Source organism: Vipera berus, assembly GCF_964194415.1.
Source record: "Vipera berus genome assembly, chromosome: 7".
NCBI classification, from domain to species: domain Eukaryota; kingdom Metazoa; phylum Chordata; class Lepidosauria; order Squamata; family Viperidae; genus Vipera; species Vipera berus.
Window position 1 is genome coordinate 46,319,567 of NC_138209.1, and position 23,391 is coordinate 46,342,957.

General features: G+C 37.6%; 1 protein-coding gene across 3 annotated transcripts in view; it reads left to right on the top strand.

Moving 5' to 3' along the window:
• The first annotated feature begins 281 nt into the window (after positions 1–281).
• The window catches only part of ACSL1 (acyl-CoA synthetase long chain family member 1), a 38,085-nt gene continuing 14,975 nt past the window's right edge, over positions 282–23,391 (top strand). Inside the window, exons 1-11 of one of the 3 annotated variants that reach the window (XM_081333085.1) lie at positions 282–501; positions 8,689–8,917; positions 12,884–12,998; positions 13,335–13,399; positions 14,639–14,740; positions 18,285–18,384; positions 19,075–19,253; positions 20,092–20,124; positions 20,217–20,268; positions 20,981–21,054; positions 23,280–23,357. In XM_081333085.1, the coding sequence (XP_081189211.1) occupies positions 8,708–8,917; positions 12,884–12,998; positions 13,335–13,399; positions 14,639–14,740; positions 18,285–18,384; positions 19,075–19,253; positions 20,092–20,124; positions 20,217–20,268; positions 20,981–21,054; positions 23,280–23,357 (1,008 nt within the window). In that variant the 5' untranslated portion in view covers positions 282–501; positions 8,689–8,707. Of the gene's footprint in view, positions 502–576; positions 1,313–8,688; positions 8,918–12,883; positions 12,999–13,334; positions 13,400–14,638; positions 14,741–18,284; positions 18,385–19,074; positions 19,254–20,091; positions 20,125–20,216; positions 20,269–20,980; positions 21,055–23,279; positions 23,358–23,391 lie in introns of those variants that run through there. The other 2 variants (XM_081333083.1, XM_081333084.1) reach the window with 2 other exon arrangements.

Below are 23,391 nucleotides of genomic sequence, written 5' to 3' on the forward strand. Positions count from 1 at the left end.
CAAAACTACCGTGCGGCCCCGAGCACGTTCCGAGCGCTCGCCAACTCAGAGATCACGTGCGGTGCCCCTCGCTTCTCGGACTGAGACCGCCCGGACCGACTTCCGACGTTCCGCCGCGTCGCGCGATTATCTGCCCTTGGCATTGCGTGGTTTTCGCCCTCCTCCTCCCCTCCTATTGGTGCGAACGCCGAGGAGCGCACGCCAACCGGCTCGCTTGGCTTTTAACTGGTCCTAGTGTCTCTCTCGTGTCCCTGCGCTTACTGGAAAGGCGGGCCTGGCGCTACGCAAGACACTCAGCCGCGCCGCCTCCGCTCCGTGCGCTGTTTTCTTTCCCACTCTTGGTGTTGTTGGTTTTTTTTTTGCCCTCCCTTTACGGGCGACTTAAATAGGAGTGCCGGACGCTCCCGCAGCAGACCGCTTGGGCTGCATAAGTGGTGGCTGCCCGCTGACTTGAGCCCAGGGAAAGGTGCCCGGGAGGAGACAGGACGAAGAGGAAAGCAGGTGGGTGAGCCAGCCAGACTGTCATGACACCACCACCACCACCCGGCTTCTGGAGGGCAGCGGGGATTTTCCCGCTTCTTCACTAGCTGCTGCCCGCCTTGCCTGCCCGGGCAGACTGTAATCTTTCCTCCCTTCTTCCGACCAGCCTAACCTGCCTGGCCGGCGCCGCAGTTGCACCGCTGCATCTGTCTGCGCCCGGAAAAGGGGGCGGGGAGCCGGGAGAGTAAAGGAAAGGAGCCGCACGTCAGGGAGCCGGGAGCATAAAGGTGGGGCCTCCCACTTCCCTAGGCCGCTTTGGAGAGGCGCTTTCTCTCTCTGGCCCCTCGGATCAGACAAGGGCTGCGATAGGATCTTTTCTAGGTCCGTATTGGCTGGATGCAGCCTATCAGCGAGGGCAGGAAATGCGTTCTTTGGCAGCGATGGTTTCCTTTGGGTTCAACTGAGCCCCCCTTTTGGGGCTGGGGGGGATTGTCTGGGACAATTGGATTTCGGAGAGATAAAAGGCACAAAGGTTTGCAATGGGGAGGTGGAAGTGCTTTGGTTTTTGTTTTGGTGAACGCACCTATGGCTGCATGGGGACCCTGGATTACAGGAGAATTGTTAGATGGGATCGGTGTTTCCTCCGCGGCATTTGGAAGGAACATTATTTGTCTTTCACTCAAAAACTTGATATTTAGGCCTGTAACAAGGACTGAGTCAAATGTGCTCACCTCTGCTCTAAATTCGTTCTATCTGAATTTGTCAAGGGAATTATATTGCTTTGGCTGGCTTAAATCACCTCTGTTTGATGGAGCAGTTCTGCAATGACAAGGTAATTTGCAGTTATGGCACTTTGCCTATGAACTCCTAGGCAAGACCTCCACTATTGTCTTGTAATGTCTCTCTGTTTTCCACTGCTTTTTCCATCCCTTTTGAAGCTTCTGGAAGTACCTGGTGCTTTTAATAAAGTTGCAGTTTAAATGATGGTGCTTTTTTTTGTCTATATGTCTCCAGAAGTTAAATTGCTCCAGAAATTATCCCAATCTCTGGAGCAGATTGCAGAACCTATTTAAATTGTTGTTGCTGCTGCTGCTGCTACTAATGTGGCTGTAATTAACCAAGCCTGTTGCTTCTTCTGCAGCTATCAACATTGGCATTTTCTTCTTCAGGAGAAAAGGTTGGAGTTTTATTCCATTGCTCAAAATATCACCGTATTGGATGCTACTGTTCAGGATCAGCCAGATCACATTTAACATTTATTAATGATGCCTGGTCTTGGCTATGGTTTTAGCATATCATTTTAGTTTGAGGGCCAGATTCTAGTCATGGAATTAAAAACAGAGAAAGCTCCTCTTCTGGAGTAGTAGCTGGACAAAGAAAAGGAAACAAGGAGTAGAAATACATGGTGAATTCTTCCAGTGGCAGATTAAACCAATAACTTTTCTATTAATGCTTCATAAATCAAGAGGAACTCTCTAATTCTGAGAACCGGGATTCAGATTGCAAACATTGTAAGGTTCAGTTTAATGAAGCATGTACAAATGCTCACTGGAGCAAAAATTAATCTCCTTTCACATAAAGCTTCTGAATTAGTGACAAGCATCCAGAAAAAAGATCTTAAATTTATGGTTGAGCACTACAGTATGCATTTGCTGTGGATAAAAATGCTATCACGACCTCTTTATGCCAAAACATGATGTAAAGGCTTGCTTTAAACATAAGATGCAAGTATGTAAAGGCAGAGTTTTTGTCATTGTACATATGTCATCATTTTGATGCAGTCTTGGTTTGCTGGAGATGTTTGTGCTTCTGCATGGGGTATCATTAAATAGGAATATAAATACATTTACCAATACTTGCTGATATAATCATACCCAGAATGTGTGTGTGTGAGAGAGAGAGGGGGGCGAGAGGGAGAGAGAGAAAAGACCCATCAAAAGTGCAGAAGACAACCACATTTCATCTAGGAATTTAAAAAGGCTGAATAGAGACAGGACAGTAATGGGTATAACTATGCATGATGTGGAAGGGTTTTTTTTGGTAATACTAAAACCCATGGTCCTCCAAAGTTGAGAGTTTGAAAAGGAAATACTTTTCACACAGCTACATTTGATTTATGGAATTTCCTATCCCAAAGTAAAGTGACAGTCACCCAAATTTTAATTTATTTTATTCATGGAGAAAACTGCTATCGAAGGATACTAACAATGAGTACTAACTATACATTAACTCTAGTTTTGGATAAAACATATACTAATACACCATGTAAAGTTCTAATGTCTGGCTCAGGATTGCCTTTACAGGCAAGTCTATTTGGTCATACTAATGGCCTTTTTGTGGTTTCCAATATACCAATTTCTCAAGGTTTTGACATTAACACTCTGAAACTCATGTTTGTTTGCCTTTTATGAAGTGCTGGTTAAATAGTGGCTTCTGAGAACAGAATTTGTGGCCTAATTATCTGTTGTTCTGAAGCAGTGCAGAGCCAGCAATTAATTGTGATGTTTGCTCAACCACTTAAACCTCCTTATTAAGGTGCAACATGTTAGACTTACTATTACATTTGGAAGTGTCATTAAAAACAAATAATGGGTTAGATCTAGGTTATGAATCGGTAGGAAGATGAGACAATGTAAATTATACCTTGTCTGTCAAGCCTACCTCAAAGAAATAAAACTTGCTTCCAGGAAGGCAAAATCTTAGAAAGAAAAGCTTGTTTATAGGTGGATTTTATAGTTACGTGGTATTTATAAAATCATATTGTTTGAAGGGGCAGTTAAACCATTAGTCCATCCAAGTCTAAATAAAGAATTTATGACAGATGGTCATCCATCCTCTGCTTAAATACATCCAGAAGATAAGAACTTGTCATCTATCTAAGTATGAATATGGCTGTCCCATCATCAAATTATTCCTACTGTTTGGAAGTTTTCCAAAAGGTTCAAGAAGAATCTGTCTTCCGCTTTGTATGGATCCAGAAAAGAAATCCATAGAGAAAATAACTTCTCTGAATGCAACTATAGCAATGTTTTATTTCTCAAATGAAGCCATCATAATGCTCTTCTCATAGGCTAAGATGCTATTTTAATAATTATTTTCAATTACAAAGGAATACAAATGTGCAACGTGTTTCATTAATTTTTTTTGCTGTTGTAGAATGCCCCCTGATTAAAATATGGTTAATGCTTCTTAGAAACTACCTAGTCTGTTGTATATTGATTAATAAGTGGACCCATGTTTGTCTAATTCAAGCAACAACATAATTATAATAATGCTCAGTGCGCCGTTGAAAGAATTTAAAAAGAAGTGCAAGAATGCAGATGTTTCTGTTTAAACCTTCTTTGAAAAGTTAAGTAGGATTTCATAAAAAATTTGCTGGAGTTGGTGATGTGAAATGTTGTTCAGGTATATGTTAGCAACACATTCAAAATAACCCATATTGTGATTTTGGCTTTTCTGAATGGTTTTCTTTTAGAGGTTTCAGGAGTTAAAAATATGATGCCAACAGAGTGACACAGCAGAGTGTCTTTTAACTCTAAAATTTAGTTCAGTGCCTCCTCAGGAAGTTACATAGCAGACATCTGATCACATGGAGGGCATATTTTGTATTTCCTATATTTAACAAGAGGAACTAATGGTCAACTCTGATATGTGCCTCTGCCCGGCCACTAAAAATTTCGTGCAGTATCAAACTCTTTTTTTTAATGTTTCTAGATTCATTCCTGCTTGATGCTGTGCATGAAAAGGGGCAGGGAGGCCTTTCTCTTACTATTGCTAACTGATAGTATGTCAGTGAATTTAAACAATTTAAGCAGTCACCAACGCCTAGCAATATTTAACCGATCAATTGACTCCCTACTTTAATTATATTATGGCAACCTCAACAAAGTAACTTTTTAGTCACATAAATATTTTTTTAAAAATCTCCTCACACTGGGGCAACTGCAAAAAATGTCTCTGCTAATCAAACAAAAAGTGGCCAATGTCCATGAGACCTCCAGGCTGAGGGACCGAAGAACCTGGTAGGTTGTTTTGCCCCATGTTGGCATGAATTGAACATCACCTTTGATTGACTTGGCAGTACTTTTAAAATAACATTTGATAGCTTTCCTCATCTATGTCCCAGTTTGAGCTATTAAGCAAAACTGCCCCAGGATTGGGCTGTTAAGTAATTGTCTTGCAGTATGCCATTTAAGAATAATGGAAAAGTTTCCTCTTTCAGCTGACGTGTCCCTAAATTAGCTTGATATCTGTCAACTCCTCCACAAAACCTAATTTAAGATAGATTTTTCAGATATTGACATCTCCACTTTTTTAAAAAATGGAGAGGAATTAATGCAATGCTATGTATTAACTTGAATGGCATATCTTTCACCCCAACCGGAAAGTAATGAATGAATAGCGTGGTTGCTAAAACCGTCATACTTAGCATGGGGCGGAGCTGATTTCTAGAACAATGCTCCTGATTAAACAAGCCCTTATAGATTTTTCCCCCCTTCAACTTGATCAGCAGAGCAAGAAGGAGAAAAGCCATTGGCTCCTCTGGGGTAGCACTATACTGAAGAAGTTGGCAGTTGCCCTCGAATGATGTCTGCCTACTGCCAGACAATAGAAGAGCATTCTGCCCTCTGTAAATAGATGATTGTACTTGGCAAAGGAGGAGGAGGAGCTTGGAATGGGTACACTGAGTCAACTTGGATGAGGGTTGTTAAGCTGAGCGCAGCTGAAAAGACCACATCTTGGCTGATTCAGTATTTTGCTTAGGCGTGTGTCAAGGGGCTTTTTTTGGCTAGAAGCATGGTATTCACTGAACTAGCTGAGCAAGATATACGAGACAGGATCAGAGCTCCCTGTACATAGCTCTTTCACCAACAGTTTTCTGAAGTTAAAAGTTTGGGTAAACCGATAATGATTTATTTGCTGAATTCAAGTTATAGCTATGAATGTATAATCAAAAGTTTATCTCACTCAGCATTTAGGAATTTGCTGCTTGGACAACAGTATTAAAAGGTATTGATCTGGTTCACATATAATGCTAAACCATACTATGCCCTTGGTTTTGACTTAGACACATGAATCCACATCTCTGTGGTGGAATTTTAAGTGGTTGCGAATAAAAACACTGCATCATAATGCCTTTAGAACAGCCATATAATAGCTATTGACTCAATATCTAATGTGAGCTTCTCTTATGTACTATGTGTTTGTGTTTTTGATGTTTGTGTGAAAGTAAGAGGTTAGATTAGATTACCCAGTTTTTCACAATCTGTTGCCCACTGGATTTTTGGATCCTGGCTGTGCTGGCTGCATACTCTGGGAAAAGAAGTTTGGCCACTCAATCATAGAAAAATTAAGAGCCATGTCTGTTCACATTAAAACATGATGTTCTTTAAACCATTCCTGTTGGATAACATTTAGGGTTTTTTTATTCTTTTCCTACCAATTTAATGGCCTCGCTTGCAGAAATAATCGTAAGGTACAACTACTTGGCATGACTGGAAAAGCGCTGAATAAATTTGACTGAGCAAAATGTTATCTTTTATTATCACATTTTTAAGTGGTTCACAGGCAGGTTTATGCTTTAATGTATGGAAATATGTACTGAAACAGTAAACAGCATTAGTGCAAATAGGATTTTGTTACAGTGAGGAACATATAAATTACTCAGAAAATTTATTGCAGTGGAGTTTAAGTTAACTGGTCTAGCAAAAATGGTGTAACTTGGGTATGATTTAGCCTGAAGGCTAAGAAGAAAGATATTTTACCCAGAACATTAAAGACAAAGGGAAATGGAAAGAACCAAAATTTACATGTCATATTACTAATCATCGATAACTAGAGATAAGACTTTAAAAAGTTGAAACAAGGGTATGGTTATGCGCCTTTAAATATTAACTAAAGGTTCATTTTCAGCCCCAGGTCTGATAGAGCTAACATTAATTGATATATATAGCAAGGGGGAACTCAAGCCTATGGGATAAGATCAAGCAGTGGTGGTTCTTAAGCAAAGGATCCTTGATAAAGAATCACAGTCAGAATATAGTAAACTTTTGCTTAGCTTACAATTTTGTAAAGCGGCATTGTATCTAGATCAACTCTCAACAAATTTCTAAGAGGATTTACATAACAATAGTTCAATATTGCTAAGCACATTGGTTTGTGCTTAAATTGTACGCCTCCCTGAGTCTTCGGAGAAGGGCGGGATATAAATGGGATTAAAATAAAATAAAAAATAAAATATTATACCATCAGAGCTGGAGGGAAAATTTCATAAAACTCCATATTTGGAAAGGCTTTGCTCTTGCAGTGATGGTAATCCTGAAACACAAACTCATTGTTTTATTCTATTTTCTTATTGAGACATATGCAAAGAGTTCCTGAGACCTGTTGTAATCCAATTTTGGGATGGACTGAAACATTTTAAATACAATTTCTACTAGCAGACCCAAAGATAACTCTTGCCCCTGCAGTGCATAGCTTGTAAAACGTGTATATTGCTGATAACAAGGACAATTGCAGATCTTCTATCTTGTATGCTTTATTTTAGTCTGTATGTTCTATCTTGTAGCTTGTAGCTCCACAGTGTAGGGTTTTTTAATAGGTTTCATTCAGTCTGAGTCACTGACCTGAAATAAAGAATTGGTAACGATTTGGTAATCATTGGCATATATGTCATGCTTTTGAATGATAAAAGGATGGCGGTCTGTAATCCTCACCAACAATTCCAAAGCAGATCAGTTTTTTCCCTGTGTTGCAGAGGAGGAAGGATCTCAGTTTTGTGAGAAGATTCTGAAAGGTTGTTCCAGGAGAACTGGGTAAATTCTAGTTGCAATCACTCTCATGGATTAATATGGTGATACATAGGTGGTCTGCTCCCCAGCTTAAACTCAGGACCCAATCCAGAGAAAGAGGCTGCAAGATTTTAGAGGCTGTAAGCATGTAGGTAACTATGGAAAATAGATAGATATTATCCTTTTTACAGTTGTTTTCAAAACATCTTCTGCCTTAGTAGATCAAAACTGTCTATATCTGATCTTTCCAAATTTTGTTTGGGAATAGGAATAAGCTGTTGATGGACAGTAATGAATGTTGCTGCCAGTTGTGTGTTTCTGAGGTGAACATTGTTTCTTTGCACGCCATGTTCTGTGGGGCATGCAGTGGGATGGCCTCAGACTCTTGTTTCCATTGGCCCACCTTGTCTCAAAGCTAAGTATGCATTTTGTCTGCTGGTAAACTTTGGCCTAGTGGGCAACAAATGTAAGGGTGAGCATGTGACGGATGTTCTGAGAGATCTTGGCAGCAGAGCGAAACATAAGCTGAACAGACGCACCAGGTCTTTAAAAAGAATTTTTAAAAATCTTTGCTCTTTTTTTTCTCCTTATCTCAGTTGGAGATTTAAAGAGACAAGTAGAAGAAATTCCTTCAGTGTTCTGTTGTCAGGGTGTCAAGTCATGTATAAAGACATCTTTTTATATATTGGATTGCAGGCGAAGTATCATTGGATTCCTTTAAGCTCATAATTTAAAGAAAATGCATTGCTACTTTCAAGGAGCTTGAGAGAACTTTTTTTTACTATTTTAAGGCAATATGTCCTTCAGCCTACAACTAGATACAAAAATTGCAAACAAATATATGTTCAAAACACAGGAGGGTATATCTATTAAAGTATGTCATTTGGCAATCTGTTTTTAAAAGTTTTGCCATAGAAAGATACTTTTCACTGTTAGATAGAATATACAGGCAGTCGTTGACTTAAGATCATAATTGAGCCTGGATTAATGGCTATAAATTGTGTCAGTAGTTAAGTGGGTCACACGTGATCATACTCAATTTTATGATCTTTTTGCAGCAATCATTAAATGAAAATGTTATACCCAATGGGTATTTTTTAATACCAAAAAAGCTGCTTTTTGACAAAAAACATAAATTATAGTCATGTGACCCCAGGACATTGCAAATAGCTGTAAATGTGTACCGGTTATTAAATGCCTCAAATGTGACCACGTGACTGGGGGGGAGGACGTCTCTCGGAACTTTGAAAGTGGGTTGTAAGTAGTTCTGGGGAGGTCCATTGTAACTTCAAATGGTCAGTAAGTGACTGGGCATAAGTCAAGGATTACCTGTAGATGTTTCTAACCTGGTATGGTGTTGGAAGATAGATCCTTCCCCTCAGGGATTGGGCTCACCTCTTGTCTTTTCTTTCAACAGATTACAGGAGACTGAATAAATGCAGCCTATCACAATGCAAGCCCATGAATTGTTTCGGCATCTGCGAATGCCAGAATTCGGCGATGTAAGACAATATGTACGTACTCTTCCAACAAACACACTGATGGGGTTTGGTGCTTTTGCAGCCCTGACAACTTACTGGTATGCTACAAGACCTAAAGCACTGAAACCACCATGTGACTTAGCTATGCAGTCTGTAGAAATAGAGGTAAGCAGCCATGTATTTCTATTTCTTTGATTACTTATTTCATAAAAAGTTCTGCCTTGGTAGTTTTAGGAACAGTTATCCTTTACAAAAAAAGAGCTTTAGATTAAGTTTTTAAGATAAATGAATCTATTTATTTATAAAATGTTATTTTGAAACTGATTAAAGAGCGCAGTTTACTGCAATACTTTACATCAACCTTTAAAGAAACAGCATGGCTGGCTGGGGAATTCTAGGGAGTTGAAAGCTCTGAGACTGAGAAACAGTGTTTTGTATCTTGTGTTTAGCGTGAGTAACAGAACCTGAATCTTCTTAGCCGACTGTAAGAGATTACAGTGTAAAATCTTGTAGAATATGGACAGTAGAGTTTGTAGGAGGATAGACCTAACTGTGGGAGAACCCTGATTCAAAGTGCATCTTGTTTGAAGCTTAAACCATCTACTCCCAAACTCCTTAGGCCAGGCATGTAAAACTCGTGATGTCGTGTGACGTATCATGACTTTTTCCCCATTGCTGGCAATGGGGTGGTGGGTGCGGTTTCAGTACGATGCATCCGGCCCGTGGGCCGGCAGTTTGACATGCCTGCCTTAGGCAGTCTTAGAGGTTGCAAACATTTTTTTCTCCTAAAGCATAACTAGATTTGGGGGAAAAAGGTCAAGCTGATAAAGAATGGCTAAACTACAGTTCCCCCTGCCCTCTTCAGACTATTGCAGACATGAGCTATGATTAAACTTTGCATTATTTTCTTCGTTTGAGTAGAATTCTAGGACTCTAGATATGTCATTTAAATTCTTACAACCAGGCAAAATACAATCCCACTTACTATCTTCTGTCTTGCCATGTAATGAAGAACATTTGCTGATTAACTCAGACAAACATTGGCCATTATAAGAAATAAATGACATGTAGTGAATAGCATATAGTTGGATATTCTACAACCACATTCATAGTGAGTTGTAGCTGGTAACTTAACTGAACCCTCATGAGATTTAATGATGCATCTGTTATACATGTGGAAGCCTCCTTCATAAAGTCTTTTTCAATGAAGGATATTTGCATGTAAAAGTGTCCAGATTGCACATTGAAGCTCATGAAAAAATACAGTATTTGATCCAAGTTTCTATTTTTGCACAAATAAGCAAATAACATTAAGCTAATTATTTCACATGCACAACATTAAAAATTATTGAGAAATATATTAGTGGACAGCTGTCATAAGATCAACCATTAATTAGTACTATTCCAACAATGCATTCAAGCCTAAGTAACTATTTTTTTGGTCAGGCAAAAAAGATATTTGTATTTGTTGTGATAAAGTAGTTAGCAGTTCTTTCTGGAAATCCCTTGGTGCTCAGTTTTCAAATAATTGATCTGGCCTTATATTGATTTGCAAGTGCAGAGTTCAAAGTAGATATTGCTTAATTTCACAACATTCTTCATGACCCCACAGATTTGGCTGACCTTGGGTAAATTTGCACTTCCCATCTCTCTGAGCCAGAGGATTTGAACTTCACAAATGACTGCAGAGGCTGTGGGGGGAGGGGGGGGTGTCTTCAAAAATTGTGTTTCTAGAACAACAGCTAACCTTTATTATAAATTAGGCCGCCTTTTAAATTTATGAGATAGACAACAACAGAATTCTCTCATGCAGGTACTCATAGAACACACATGCACACATAATATCTTGCCTTCAAGACAGCGAGAATACCCTGGAAATGGAGATTTCCTAACATGTTTTCCTCTGGCGTTAAGAAGGGACCAAACCTTTCCATTTTGGTGTCCACAGTCTCAGCTTCATGTGATGCTTAGCTCATGAACTGTCATTGATTCCTAGCTTGTATATTTTTTCCAAAGTGGCTAAAAGACACTAGGATCTGCTTATTAAATATAATAGTGCTGCAGGTATATGAACTACAAATTTAAAACTATTGCTTTATAAATGTAGGTTGTTTATAGCTAAACTTATAAGCCAATATATATAATTGGAATGTTTGTTTGGAAAATATTTCATAGATAAAAATAAGTTGGGGTTACGATTTCATTTTCTCCCTCTATATTATATATAGATGAGAAGCCATGCTTTCAAAATTTCTATTATATGCACTCTCTGCTGTTACAGAAATCCTGGCCTTCTGTCCCATTTGCTAACGAAGGAGCAGATAGGAAAGTTTTCTGTATTTCTCATCTTTCCATCCTGTGCTGTGCAGGGTTTCCAGTTATGACACTGTTTTTAACAGAGTCAGACGGGCAGTTTTGTTAACAATAACTGCTAATACTAATTGATACTCTTTCATAACTTAGTAAGCAATGGCTACATTTGGCAATGTGTTAGAAACATCAGATTGCCAGAGATATGGCTGAAATGTGAGGCTGATAATCCATGTGTCATTGGCTAGGCTGAAATGATCTGCCCAAATCAACAAGAATATTGTCCAGCCAGATGCAGTACCATGTCTTCCTCTAACATAGACAGATGTTCCCAGAATTGTTTTCTCTTCAGAAGTGCACCTGCAATAGAACTTATGTGCAATTACTGGTGTTGTTATCCAGACCCTAACTTCTCAGTGAAGACTCTGACTAATAACTTTGTGATTCCACCTTCCACCTTGCCCATTGCTGGTATACTAGACATGGGGAAAAGACAGCTATTGTGTAATTTGCAGAATGGGAACTGGCAGAATTTCCAGAAATATGATTGGGAATTCCCTGGTTCAAGAGTTTTTAATGAACTTGCTACAGCATTTCCCAAAACATGGGGAATGTTTATGATCTTGTCTTCTACCTTCAGCATTTTGATACAAGCTATGAATACATTACTCAACATCCAATAATGCTGAGGATATATTTAAGTAACAATGGAAAAGCACAGAAGGAAATCAAAGATGAGGGAACACAAAGGAACAAAAATATGGATGTAGGTTTAATGAAACTCAAGATGATCATAGAAATATATATTTATATTTCCTTCTGTTTAATCATGTCCGACTGACAGAGACTGCCTGGACAGGTCCCTGCAGCATTCTTGGCAATTTATTTCAGAAGTGGTTTGCCATTGTTTCTTTTCTAGGGCTGAGAAAATGTGATAGGTAGTAAAAAAATTAAAGGAAAAAGAGAAAAAAACAGCCTTTTCTTCTTAAAGCTACAATAGCATAAAATGTAAGATATGTAGTAGAGTAAAAGAGTAATAGTGTAAATAAAAAGTTTACACTATTTAAATTTACATTAGTTAAGCTTATTTTAAAAATTAACAGAAATAATTCTACTCCTGAGCTTATGTTTCCATTCATCTAGAACGGGGTGTCAAACTGGTGGCCCGTGGGCTGGATGCATCACACGCAGGCCACGCCTCCCCTGGCTCCGTAAAGGCAAAAAACACGGCAATACGTCACAATATGTCATGTGATGTGATCGAGTTTGATACCTGTGCTATAGAACATTCAGTCAAATTAAATTATTGACACTAAGTATTGTGATTTGCAGCTTTAATGCAGCTTTAACACAAGCTGTAAATGATTTCCCTTGAAACTGAGCTAGAAACAAATTGAAAATAGTATGTTCATATGTTCATTTGAATCTCAAATACTTTGGCCATCTAATGAGAAGAAAGGACTCACTGGAGAAGAGCCTAATGCTGGGAAAGATGGAGGGCAAGAGAAGAAGGGGGCGACAGAGAATGAGGTGGCTGGATGGAGTCACTGAAGCAGTAGGCGTGAGCTTAAATGGACTCCAGAAGATGGTAGAGGACAGGTAGGCCTGGAGGAAGGTTGTCCATGGGGTCGCGATGGGTCGGACACGACTTTGCAGCTAACAACAACAACATGTTCATATGTGTATGTCTAATTTTTACATTTTGTTCATTGACACATTTCCTAATTTGATAAGAAATTAACATAGTTTGTTGTGCATGATGACAGAAAGTTGTACAGAGGTTGTGCAGAAATGTTTTGTGTTTTACTTCATTTCATACAGGATGGAGAGCATGCCAGACGCTCTGCACTACTTGATAGTGACGAGCCATTTGTTTACTATTATGATGATGTGAGAACGGCTTATGAAATCTTCCAAAGGGGCATGCACGTGTCAAGTGAGTATTGATCATTTGGAAAGGAAGAATAATTCTGAAAGGAGCATATCTCATAGATATTCATGGAGCCATACCAGTTAGCAAGATATGAACATCCATATACTGGTTCCAATCACTAGATACTGAAACTGAAAATCATAGGACTTGAGAATTAACATTTGAAGTTAGATCACTTATGAATCCTGCATATATAGGAATCTAGCAACATGAATTTGAATTTTAGTATTCTAATATAAAAATCCAGAACTGAGCTGTTTAGTCATTGAATATTGCTTGGTAGTTTATTTTACTTATTTTTAAATTTTATTTATCATTTTGAACTTTAACTCTCTACAGACAACGGACCTTGTTTGGGTGCAAGGCAACCAAATCAGCCATACGAATGGATTTCTTACAAGGAGGTAAGTGGGTAGGCAAATGTGTATGTGGTTGCAATGCAATGATAGATTAGATGTATTCCATCAAAGCAAATAAAGTGTTAATTTGACCTTTTCTTTTATGCAAAATAACTGGAAAGCTGAGGGAACTCAGAGACTCCCCCCAGGGAAAGAGAGGGGAGATGCTTCCTAGAATTGGATAGCTTCAAAAGAAGAAAAGAAATGGAGATAAAAATGAAGAGCATCGGCAGTAGTTCTTGCCATGAATTAATTATACTGTAAATAAGAACAAAGGGATAGTTTTTATTTATTTATTTTTGGGTGCCTTCAAGCCAGCCTTGACTCCTGGCAACTCCCTGTAGTTTTCCTGCAAGATTTCAGAAGTGGTTTGTCACTGCCTGTTTCCAAGGGCTGAGAGAGTCTAACCCAAGATCACATAGCTGGCTTTGTGCCTAAGGCAGAGGAGAACTCAGGGCCTCCTGGTTTCTAGAGCTTGATGTTTTAACTACTACACCTGACTGGCTTTCCTTTTTGATAATATTGTATACCTTTTTTTAAGGAAAAAAAATCCATTCTCACACAGTATCGCTATAAATCAAACCTTAATGGTTCCTAATCAACTAATATTCTGAGTGAATGATAGAATATACTAGTTATCTATAACCTAAAATATTGGGAGTACCAGGAAAACTTCAACTTTAATGAAACATCAGTGTTGTGAACTGTGCCTGCAATTAGTGCAGGTTCGAGTCCCACCAGGCTCAAGGTTGACTCAGCCTTCCATCCTTCCGAGGTAGGTAAAATGAGGACCCAGATTGTTGGGGGCAATTAAGCTGACTTTGTAATAATGCCGCTTGGGGTGTGTGTGAAAGCCCTAATAAGCAGGCATATACATAGAATGAAGGCTACTGCTAAGCTTGTAAGCCGCCCTGAGTCTTCGGAGAAGGGCGGGATATAAATGGAATTAAAATAAATAAAAAATAAATAAATAAATCAATTAGAGAAGGCACAGAAGCAAAACTTAATTCAAACATGATTGGGATCCAAACACTGCACACCTGTTCATCAACATTTCATTTAGGCATCTCCTTTCTTAATAAGAATATCATCCTATTGTAATGTATTAGCAGGTTTATAAAGTACGGTATGTTCAGGGATTCAACATTATTGAATGAAATTACAAGGAACTTTCAGAATCATAAATATTGAACCGTATTAATACAGGCATTTGTGTTTCCTCTTACCCTTATCCCCACCACCCAGGTTGCAGAAAAAGCAGAATGTGTTGGTTCAGCCCTTCTTAATAGAGGCGTCAAGCCATCTCCTGACCAGTTCATAGGAATCTTCTCCCAGAACAGACCTGAGGTAATCAAAGTTCATTAATCTAATAAATCCTTTTAAAAAAGAATGTTTAAAAATAGAGCTGTTGTATTCAGTAAAATGTTCCCAGCTGTGGAGAATCTGTCCTGATAGGCATGATTCCTGTCCTCGGCTTAGTAATGCTTGAGATTCTTTTACTTTCCCTTGAAAGATACAGCTTCGCTTATCTAGTCATAGGTAGTATTTCTGTAAGTTGCCCATAATTCTGCTTTTAATTGAACCTCAGAAATCATGGCAGTATGAAACTAGTGATAAATTAGTGCAATTAATTACTGTTATTTCTGACAGGTCTTTAGAAACAGTGGATAGTTATTGTTGTTTTTAATATTATATGTTATAGATAGGCCACTTTAGTTTTGAGATTGCAGTTCACAAAATTGAGTTTTAACTATGATAGTTAAGATGTTTTGCATATATAAATACTGGTTCAGAGGTTTTTTTTGTAAAAATTCATATGTATTTGTGAATTTAATTTTCATAAGAAATCTTCACTAAGTCTTCAAGATACAGAAGGATCATGACAGACTTGAACATAGGGCGCTAGCTAACAAAATGAAATTCAATGGTGAAAAAAGTAAGGTTCTACATTTAGGCAAGAAAAACCAAATGCACAAGTACAGTATAGGTGGTACCTTGCTCAATACTAGCAACTGTGAGAGGGATCTTGGAGTCCTAGTGGACAATCACTTAAATATGAGCCAGCAGTGTGCTGCAGTTGCCAAAAAAGCCAACACAGTGCTAGGCTGCATTAACAGAGGGATAGAATCAAGATCACGTGAAGTGTTAATACCACTTTACAATGCCTTGGTAAGGCCACACTTGGAATACTGCATCCAGTTTTGATCACCACAATGTAAAAAAGATGTTGAGACTCTAGAAAGAATACAGAGAAGAGCAACAAAGATGATCAAGGGACTGGAGGCTAAAACATATAAGGAACGGCTTCTGGAATTGGGTATGCCTAGTCTAATGAAGAGAAGGACAAGGGGAGACATGATAGCAGTGTTCCAATATCTCAGGGGCTGCCACAAAGAAGAGGGAGTCAAGCTATTCTCCAAAGCACCTGAAGGCAGTGGAACAACCTGCCTCCAGAAGCGGTGAATGCTCCAACACTGGAAGTTTTTAAGAAGAAACTGGACAGCCATTTGTCTGAAATGGTATAGGGTTTCCTGCCCGAGCAGGGGGTTGGACTAGATGACCTCCAAGGTGCCTTACAACATCATCATCAACAACAACAACCTGATCCAAGAAAATAACTGTGAAAGTTATCAAATGTTCCTAGCCTCTTCACTTAGTGACATTTAGTTTGCTGTCATATTATCCCTTGTTTGATCAGCTTTACCTAGAAGTTTATAATGTTGGAAATATATATTCATGGCAAAAGAATATGTAGTTTTCATTACAATATGTTACTTGGTTAGGAACCTAGATTCCTATAATAAAACAGATCTCAGTCTTGAATACAAAGAAGTAGTCTACTTATGCTCTACTCTGTGCAGGAAGTTTGATACAATGGCTATTTACCCATAGTTTTATACATACCTTTTCTTTCTAATTCCCTTGTACTCCATGTTCAGTAATCTACATGCCTAAATTTAATCTAGTAATCTACATCCATGTCTTCAGCCGCTTTGTGGGCTATAGTGTAAGTCTTTTATGCCCTAACACATAATGACATTGTAGATTTGAGCTATGTCACTATGTACAATAATTATCCAATCTAAAGAATATTTTTTTTAAAATGTACACCCATTTAAAGTGCTAAAGTTATTGTATTAAATGGCTAAGTGGTAAACAAAGTGTAAAAACTTAGTTCAGATATCCTGTACTCTTAACTAGCACTAACACTTAGAGATATACTGCTATATAGAGTGCTTTTACAGTCCTCTCTAAGCAGTTTACAGAGTCTGCATATTATCCTCAACAATCTGGGTCAGGGGAAGGCAACCTTGGCTCTTTTATGACTCTTGGACTTCAACTCCGTCCTGAGCCAGCCATGCTGAGGGGAAAGAGAGAGGTTTCCAAGCTGAGCCATGCTGACTCAGGAATTCTGGGAGTTGAAGTCCACTAGTCATAAAAGAGCCAAGGTTGCCTACCCGTGATCTGGGTCCTCATTTTACCAACCTCGGAAGGCTGAGTCAACCTTGAGCCAGTCAGAACTGAACTCCTGATAGTTGGCTAAATTAGCCTGCAATACAACATTTTAACCACTGCACCACTCATGACTAATAGGAATAGTGTCACTTGAGAATCCTCATCTCTGAAAGAAAATAGCTAATAATATCAGAGTTGTCTGTCTACATAGATTTTTGCAGAGGAGAGGCAAGTAATAATACATACAAATGTCACAAGAGAAATCATATGGTTTAAATACTTGTGTCTGACATTGGGGCTCAAATATGAAAGAACAGGTTTTATATTATTAGATTTTATTAGATTAGATTTTATTTATTTGTATTCCACCCTTATTATTTTTACAAATAACTCCAGGCATTACACCTTCTTTTCCTATTTTTCCCACAATAACAATACTGTGAGAGGTTGGGCTGAGAGAGAGTGACTGACATGGAAGTCATCCAGATGGCTATTATGATGGTTTAACCATTTTTACATAATTGTCATTCCAAACTTCCTGTGAAGTAATACTTTCTAATATAATTTAGGTTATGGTGCTAATTATTTTGAAAGCTGCTATAGCAATAAAACTAGGATTGATTTGTCTCTACCACCATTAAAAGTAACTATTGTCAATCAGTATAGAAAATCTGGCTATCTCTGGTTTAGAATAGCTTGATACAAGAAGCACTTTTAATAAAATTCCTTTAGGTAAGTCATACTAGTCTGCAAAAAGAGAGAGAGATTTGGATCTAAAGAAAAATCTAAACTAAGATTACTGTATGCAGATTCATCCAGACTCTTACCTTGATTGGACGGTATGACAAGGTAACTAATTATAGAATCCAACCTATTTCTGGTTACTAGTGAATGCTTATGGTAGTTAATGGCATGATGCTTCTCAAGTTTTTTATTTTTATATGTATCCTTTATAGCTTAGTACATTTATTTAAAAAAACTATATAAGTAAACATATGTCTAGGAAGTCCCAAAGGTGCTTTTCAAAAGGCAACTTCTCCAACTTCAGAGCTGCTTGGATGAGAAATGAAACATCTTCAGAGAAAAACAAGAAAGTCCAGTTGCCTCTTGAAAAAGCACCCAGATGACCATGAATCTCCGTAGACATTTAGATATGTCTAGGAAACGCAAATAATAAACATGCTTCATTTGCATCTTTCCCAAATGTACTATACTGGTTCTTTTTTTTTTTAAAAAAAAGGAAGTTTTTATGTGATTGTAGAAAAACAATATTTTTCATGGATGGAATTTCCCATACTGCCTTTGTGAAAAAAGCTTTGTTGAAAAATAGAGCAGCCAATACTTTCAAGACATTGTGAAAATATGATCATAGTGGAACTGCTAATAGTGTTAAGCTTTGCAAATAAGTCCTGATTTCTTTGTGCTCCTCTTGCAGTGGGTTATCATTGAACAAGGATGCTACACGTACTCGATGGTGGTTGTGCCACTCTACGACACTCTTGGAGTGGATGCTATCACTTATATTTTAAATAAAGGTAGATTCTGAAAGCTTCAGTTTACTGAACAAACTCCTCGTGCTCTGATGAGTCTGAACATCATTGAATATAGAAACATAGAAAACTGACAGCAGGAAAAAAAACCCAGTGGTCCATCAAATCTGTCCTTTGAGTTTTTTTCTTTGTTCTTGTTTTCTTTTAAATGTATTTATTATTTTTATTTTTTTATATTTATAAAATAATAAATATAAATGGTAGACATGCGTTTATCCCAAGCATGTTTAACTTAACTTATGACTGATTCACTACCTCCACTGGAAGTTGGTTCCAAACTTCCACTATTCTCTGTGAAGTGATACTTTCTAATACAGTATAATATAGGTTATAATGCTAATTATTTTGAAAGCTGCTATAGCAATAAATCTAGGATTTATTTGTCTCTACTACCATTAAGATTAACTATAGTAAATCAGTATAGAAAATCTGGCTGGTTTAGAATAACTTGATACAAGAAGCACTTTTAATAAAATTCCATTAGGTAAGTCATACTAGTCTGCAAAAAGAGAAAGATTTGGATCTAAAGAAATACAGTATGCAGATTACTCCAGATTTTGATTACAGACCTTGATTGGACAGTATGGCAAGGTAACTCACTCTCTAATTATAGAATCCAACCTATTTCTGATTACTTAGTTTTGAATTAATATCCCTTTTTTCTTTTTGATTTAGCTGATATAACAGTGGTCTTCTGTGATAAATCAGAGAAAGCTAAACTACTTCTGGATAACACTGAGAAAGGAGAAATATCAGTCCTTAAAACAATTGTGATAATGGATCCTTTTGACAAAGACCTTGTGGCCCGTGGAAAAAAATGTGGTGTAGATATCATCAGCATGAAAGAAATTGAGGTAAATAAAACAAATTTTATTGTGAGACATCCTAACTTGAAATAAGAAAGCACGAGGTTTTAGGCTGTTGCAAAACACTGATCTTCTGTCCAACTGAATAAATTCTAAATTGGACTTTACATAAAAAACCTCTCAAAAGTCCTAAGGATTTTTCTTGATATTGCACAACATATAGATGACCTTTAACATTTAAACAGCTGGTCCTTGAAGCAGAGCATGATGGGGGGGGGGTAAGGCCCAAGATTGTGGGACCCTATGAGGTGGAAGCAGGCCCAAATCTTGTGGGCACTCAGCGGGGCAGGATGAGGTATAAAATAGGCAATTGGTTGTAATGGTGGGCAGATTATCAAGCACCCATATTTTTTCACATATCTACGGAGGTGCTGCAGTGGCCCTAACTTCAGCTATAGGTCATAAATCCATTCAGTGCCATTGTAATTTTGAATGGTCACTGAATGAACTGTAGTAAGTTGAGGACTACCCTCTATGACCAATATGCTAGTTCCTTTCCATTTTGGGGGGGGGGGGAAAGCCACTTGATAAGAATTCAAATAAATTGATTAAATGTCACTAGATATATAATGGGTAATTTCTATGATTTGAAGTCTGATGATTTGGAGGATGAGAAATGGTCTCAGAATATGTAAAATGGTGGTTTATGAATTTTATGAATTAAGAATTAGGAGTTTAAAAGTTTTTAAACTGTATTCTCTACCATCAAGCACTGCCTACTTGTCTAAACAAAATTCAGTGCAACTTTTGAAACAATATACATGAAAGGTTTGGGAATCATGAAGGTGATTTTAGCTCCTATCTAATCTGCTTTTTTCCCCCAAAGGCATCAGGAAGAGCCCACAAACACAAACCTGTTGTAAGTACCATATAGCTTCTATATACATAATGGGTATTTTACTATGCTGATTTAAAAAGAAGGATACTAGGGATTTTTCTCTCTCTTTTTAGCTTCCAGAAACAGAAGATCTAGCTATAATCTGTTTCACCAGTGGAACTACAGGTATGCCTGTCTTGGAATTGATATTGGAGACAAAAAGAATGATAAAGTTATTTTTAACAGCTGAAATGCTAAAGTAGACTATCAACATTGCTGTAGATACCACTAGATTCTAAACATGCATTCATATTTGGAGATCCCCGTTATACCATAATGTAGAAGAAGCATTTTATTATTCTAAAATTAATTTTACAATTGTAACAGCTATAAAACATTATGGATTCATTACATAATGTTTTTAAGCTCTTGCTTATATGAACAGGTAGTCTTTGACTTACAACCACAGTTGTGACCATAATTTCTGTTGTTAACCAATGCTGTTATTAAGTGAGTCGCACTCAGTTTTGTGACCATTTTTGCCATAGTTGTTAAGTGAATCACTACAGTTGTTAAGAGAATCACATGTTAATTAAGTAAATCTGGCTTCCCCAATTGATTTTTCTTGTCGGAAGCTGGCTGGGAAAGTCACAAATTGCAATCTCATGACTTTGGGATCTGCAACCATCTTAAATACATAACGGTTACCAAGCACCCAAGTTTTGATCACATGACTATGGGGAGGCTGTGATGGTTGTAAGGGTGAGGATTGGTTATAAGTCAGTTTTTTAATGCCACTGTAACTTTAAATGAGTGGTTATAAGTCGAGGACCACTTGTACAAGAATTCTCACGAGTCCATTTAGAAATTTCAAATCTTTACACCTTTTTTCTCATAGGATGTCCTAAGGGAGCCATGCTTACTCATCGAAATATAGTGAGCAATATGTCTGCATTTGTGAAAGCAACAGAGGTAAAGGTTGCTGATTTGGATTTGAGATCTTGGAGTGTAATTCATTTGGAAAAGAAGTAATTAATCTTTTGCAGAAGTAAATTTATCTCAGTTTTAGCAACGGATGTGATCAATTTATTGGAGACCAAAAACTGCAGCTTTCACTTCTAATTCTGCAGTTAAGTTTAGAAAAAAATATCTGTATGTTTCATTTTATTAGTGCTGAAATCTTAAAATGTTAGATCAGTACCAGAGGGACTGCTAGGTTTTATAATGTTTCCTATCCAAGCGATTGACTTAAATTAAAAATGAGATAGAACGTATAATACATACAGCATAAAACTGTTGATATCCTTTAAAAACTTGATATTTCTATTGTACTAGTGTTCTGGTGTTTAATGTGGTGTTTCAGTAATCTTTACAAAAAGCTGGAATGTTAGAATTTCAGCATTACTAAGTGAAGTATGGAGGTACTTAGAATAGCTTGCCTAACATGAAAGCAAATGAAATTTAGGCTGTTTGGTTTGCTTGCTTAACTGTCTTCTTCCTAGCATGGAGTGAGAGGTTTAAAAGTTAAAACTAATAGGAAATTCTTGGCAAAAAGGACATCTTAGCATGTTATAAACATCTCTTGATTGTCTTATAAGAAAGTATACAAATTTTACGTAACCACTGAACGGGAGTTGAGCTAAATACAGGCTTGATTTGCAGTCCAACACAAAAATTCTGCTTTCTGGAAATCATGTTTTATTGTTTCTGGTGTCTCTGGTGCAACTTTGTCTCTGCTGTTATCTGATTTTATTTTATTTATTTATTTATTTATTTAATTTCTATACTGCCCTTCTCCCGAAGGACTCAGGGCGGTGTACAGGGCAATAAAATGCAATAAAAAATACAATATACAAAAGTTAAGATAAGAATTAAATAGAATAGCCCAATTGCAGTAAAAGTTAATTAAGATTACAATTAAAATACCCCAAACCCATCAGACCAGGCCGGCTTGTTCAAATAGGTGAGTTTTCAGGTCACGGCGGAAGGAGCGAAGGTCAGGAGCACATAGATCATACTTTGATGAATTATTTATTTATTATTTATTTATTAATTTGGTTTATATACCGCCCTATTCCCGAAGGACTCAGGGCGGTTTACAGGGCAGAATTTAAAAACAATACAATATAAAATTAAGATAAAATTAAATTAAGTATAGCCCCAAAAAGTCAAAATCACAATTTAAAATCATTAAAATCCCTCAGTTCAGGCCGGATAGCTCAAAGAGCCAGGTTTTTAGGTCCCGGCGAAACGAACGAAGGTCGGGGGCAGTCCGGAGTTCCGTTGGCAGTTGATTCCATAGAGCAGGCGCGGCCACAGAGAACGCCCTCCCCCTGGGGATCACCCGCCGGCAATCCTTGACCGGCGGTACCCTGAGGAGGCCCTCCCTGTGGGAGCGCACAGGACGATGGGAAATTGACACTGGCAGCAGGTGCTCCCTCAGATAATCTGGGCCCATGCCATTTAGGGCTTTATAGGTCATCACCAGCAATTATGTGGATTGCCTATCTTTATGTGCTTAAATTCTTGCTGATTTTATCTTGTTTGCAACTCGGAAGCCAAATTGATTTTTCTAAAACGATAATCAGAGAACAGCTTGAAGTTTCTTAACCAGTCTTTTACAATCCAGTATCCTCCCACATTTCAGCGTCTAGCTTCTAAAATTACAAACAACATCCCAGTGTATCTGAAGGACCATCCACATAAAGATTTAGGTACTAAATGCTTCATACCCTATATGACAAGATATTTGGTCTTGAAGCAAAAGATGTTGTAATCTAAACAGTTCGTTATCTATAAAAGAGAAGCACATATGTTGCACGTTCATTTTGAATATGAGACATAAATATAAGCATAATCGTATTTATTAGAATATTAATGCTGAAATTTGCTTCTCCAATTTAGAGGTATAATGCATTGACTTAATACAGTTCTGCAATATCTTTTTAATCTTAATATTTGGCTTAGGTTGGATTTTCAAAGCACATGGCCATATAATTTTAGAAAAGACAGAACATTACTCTGAGTGGCTTAATGGACTAATCTGGGCTTATTTCCCATTCTTTCTAATGGCTTTGGTGATCATGTATATTGATTCTGTTTAGCTTGGCTTGGATATGGCAACCTTTTCTTTTAAAAAATATTCTTTTGTAATTGGTTTCTTTTTCCCTTCTACTTTCTGGTCCTTCTGATTACAGAAAGCAGTTTTTCCTTCTCCTGAAGACACTTTAATCTCCTTTTTACCCCTGGCTCACATGTTTGAAAGAATTGTCGAGGTAGGCATTTGTATTTTTAATGTAAGTTTTAAGT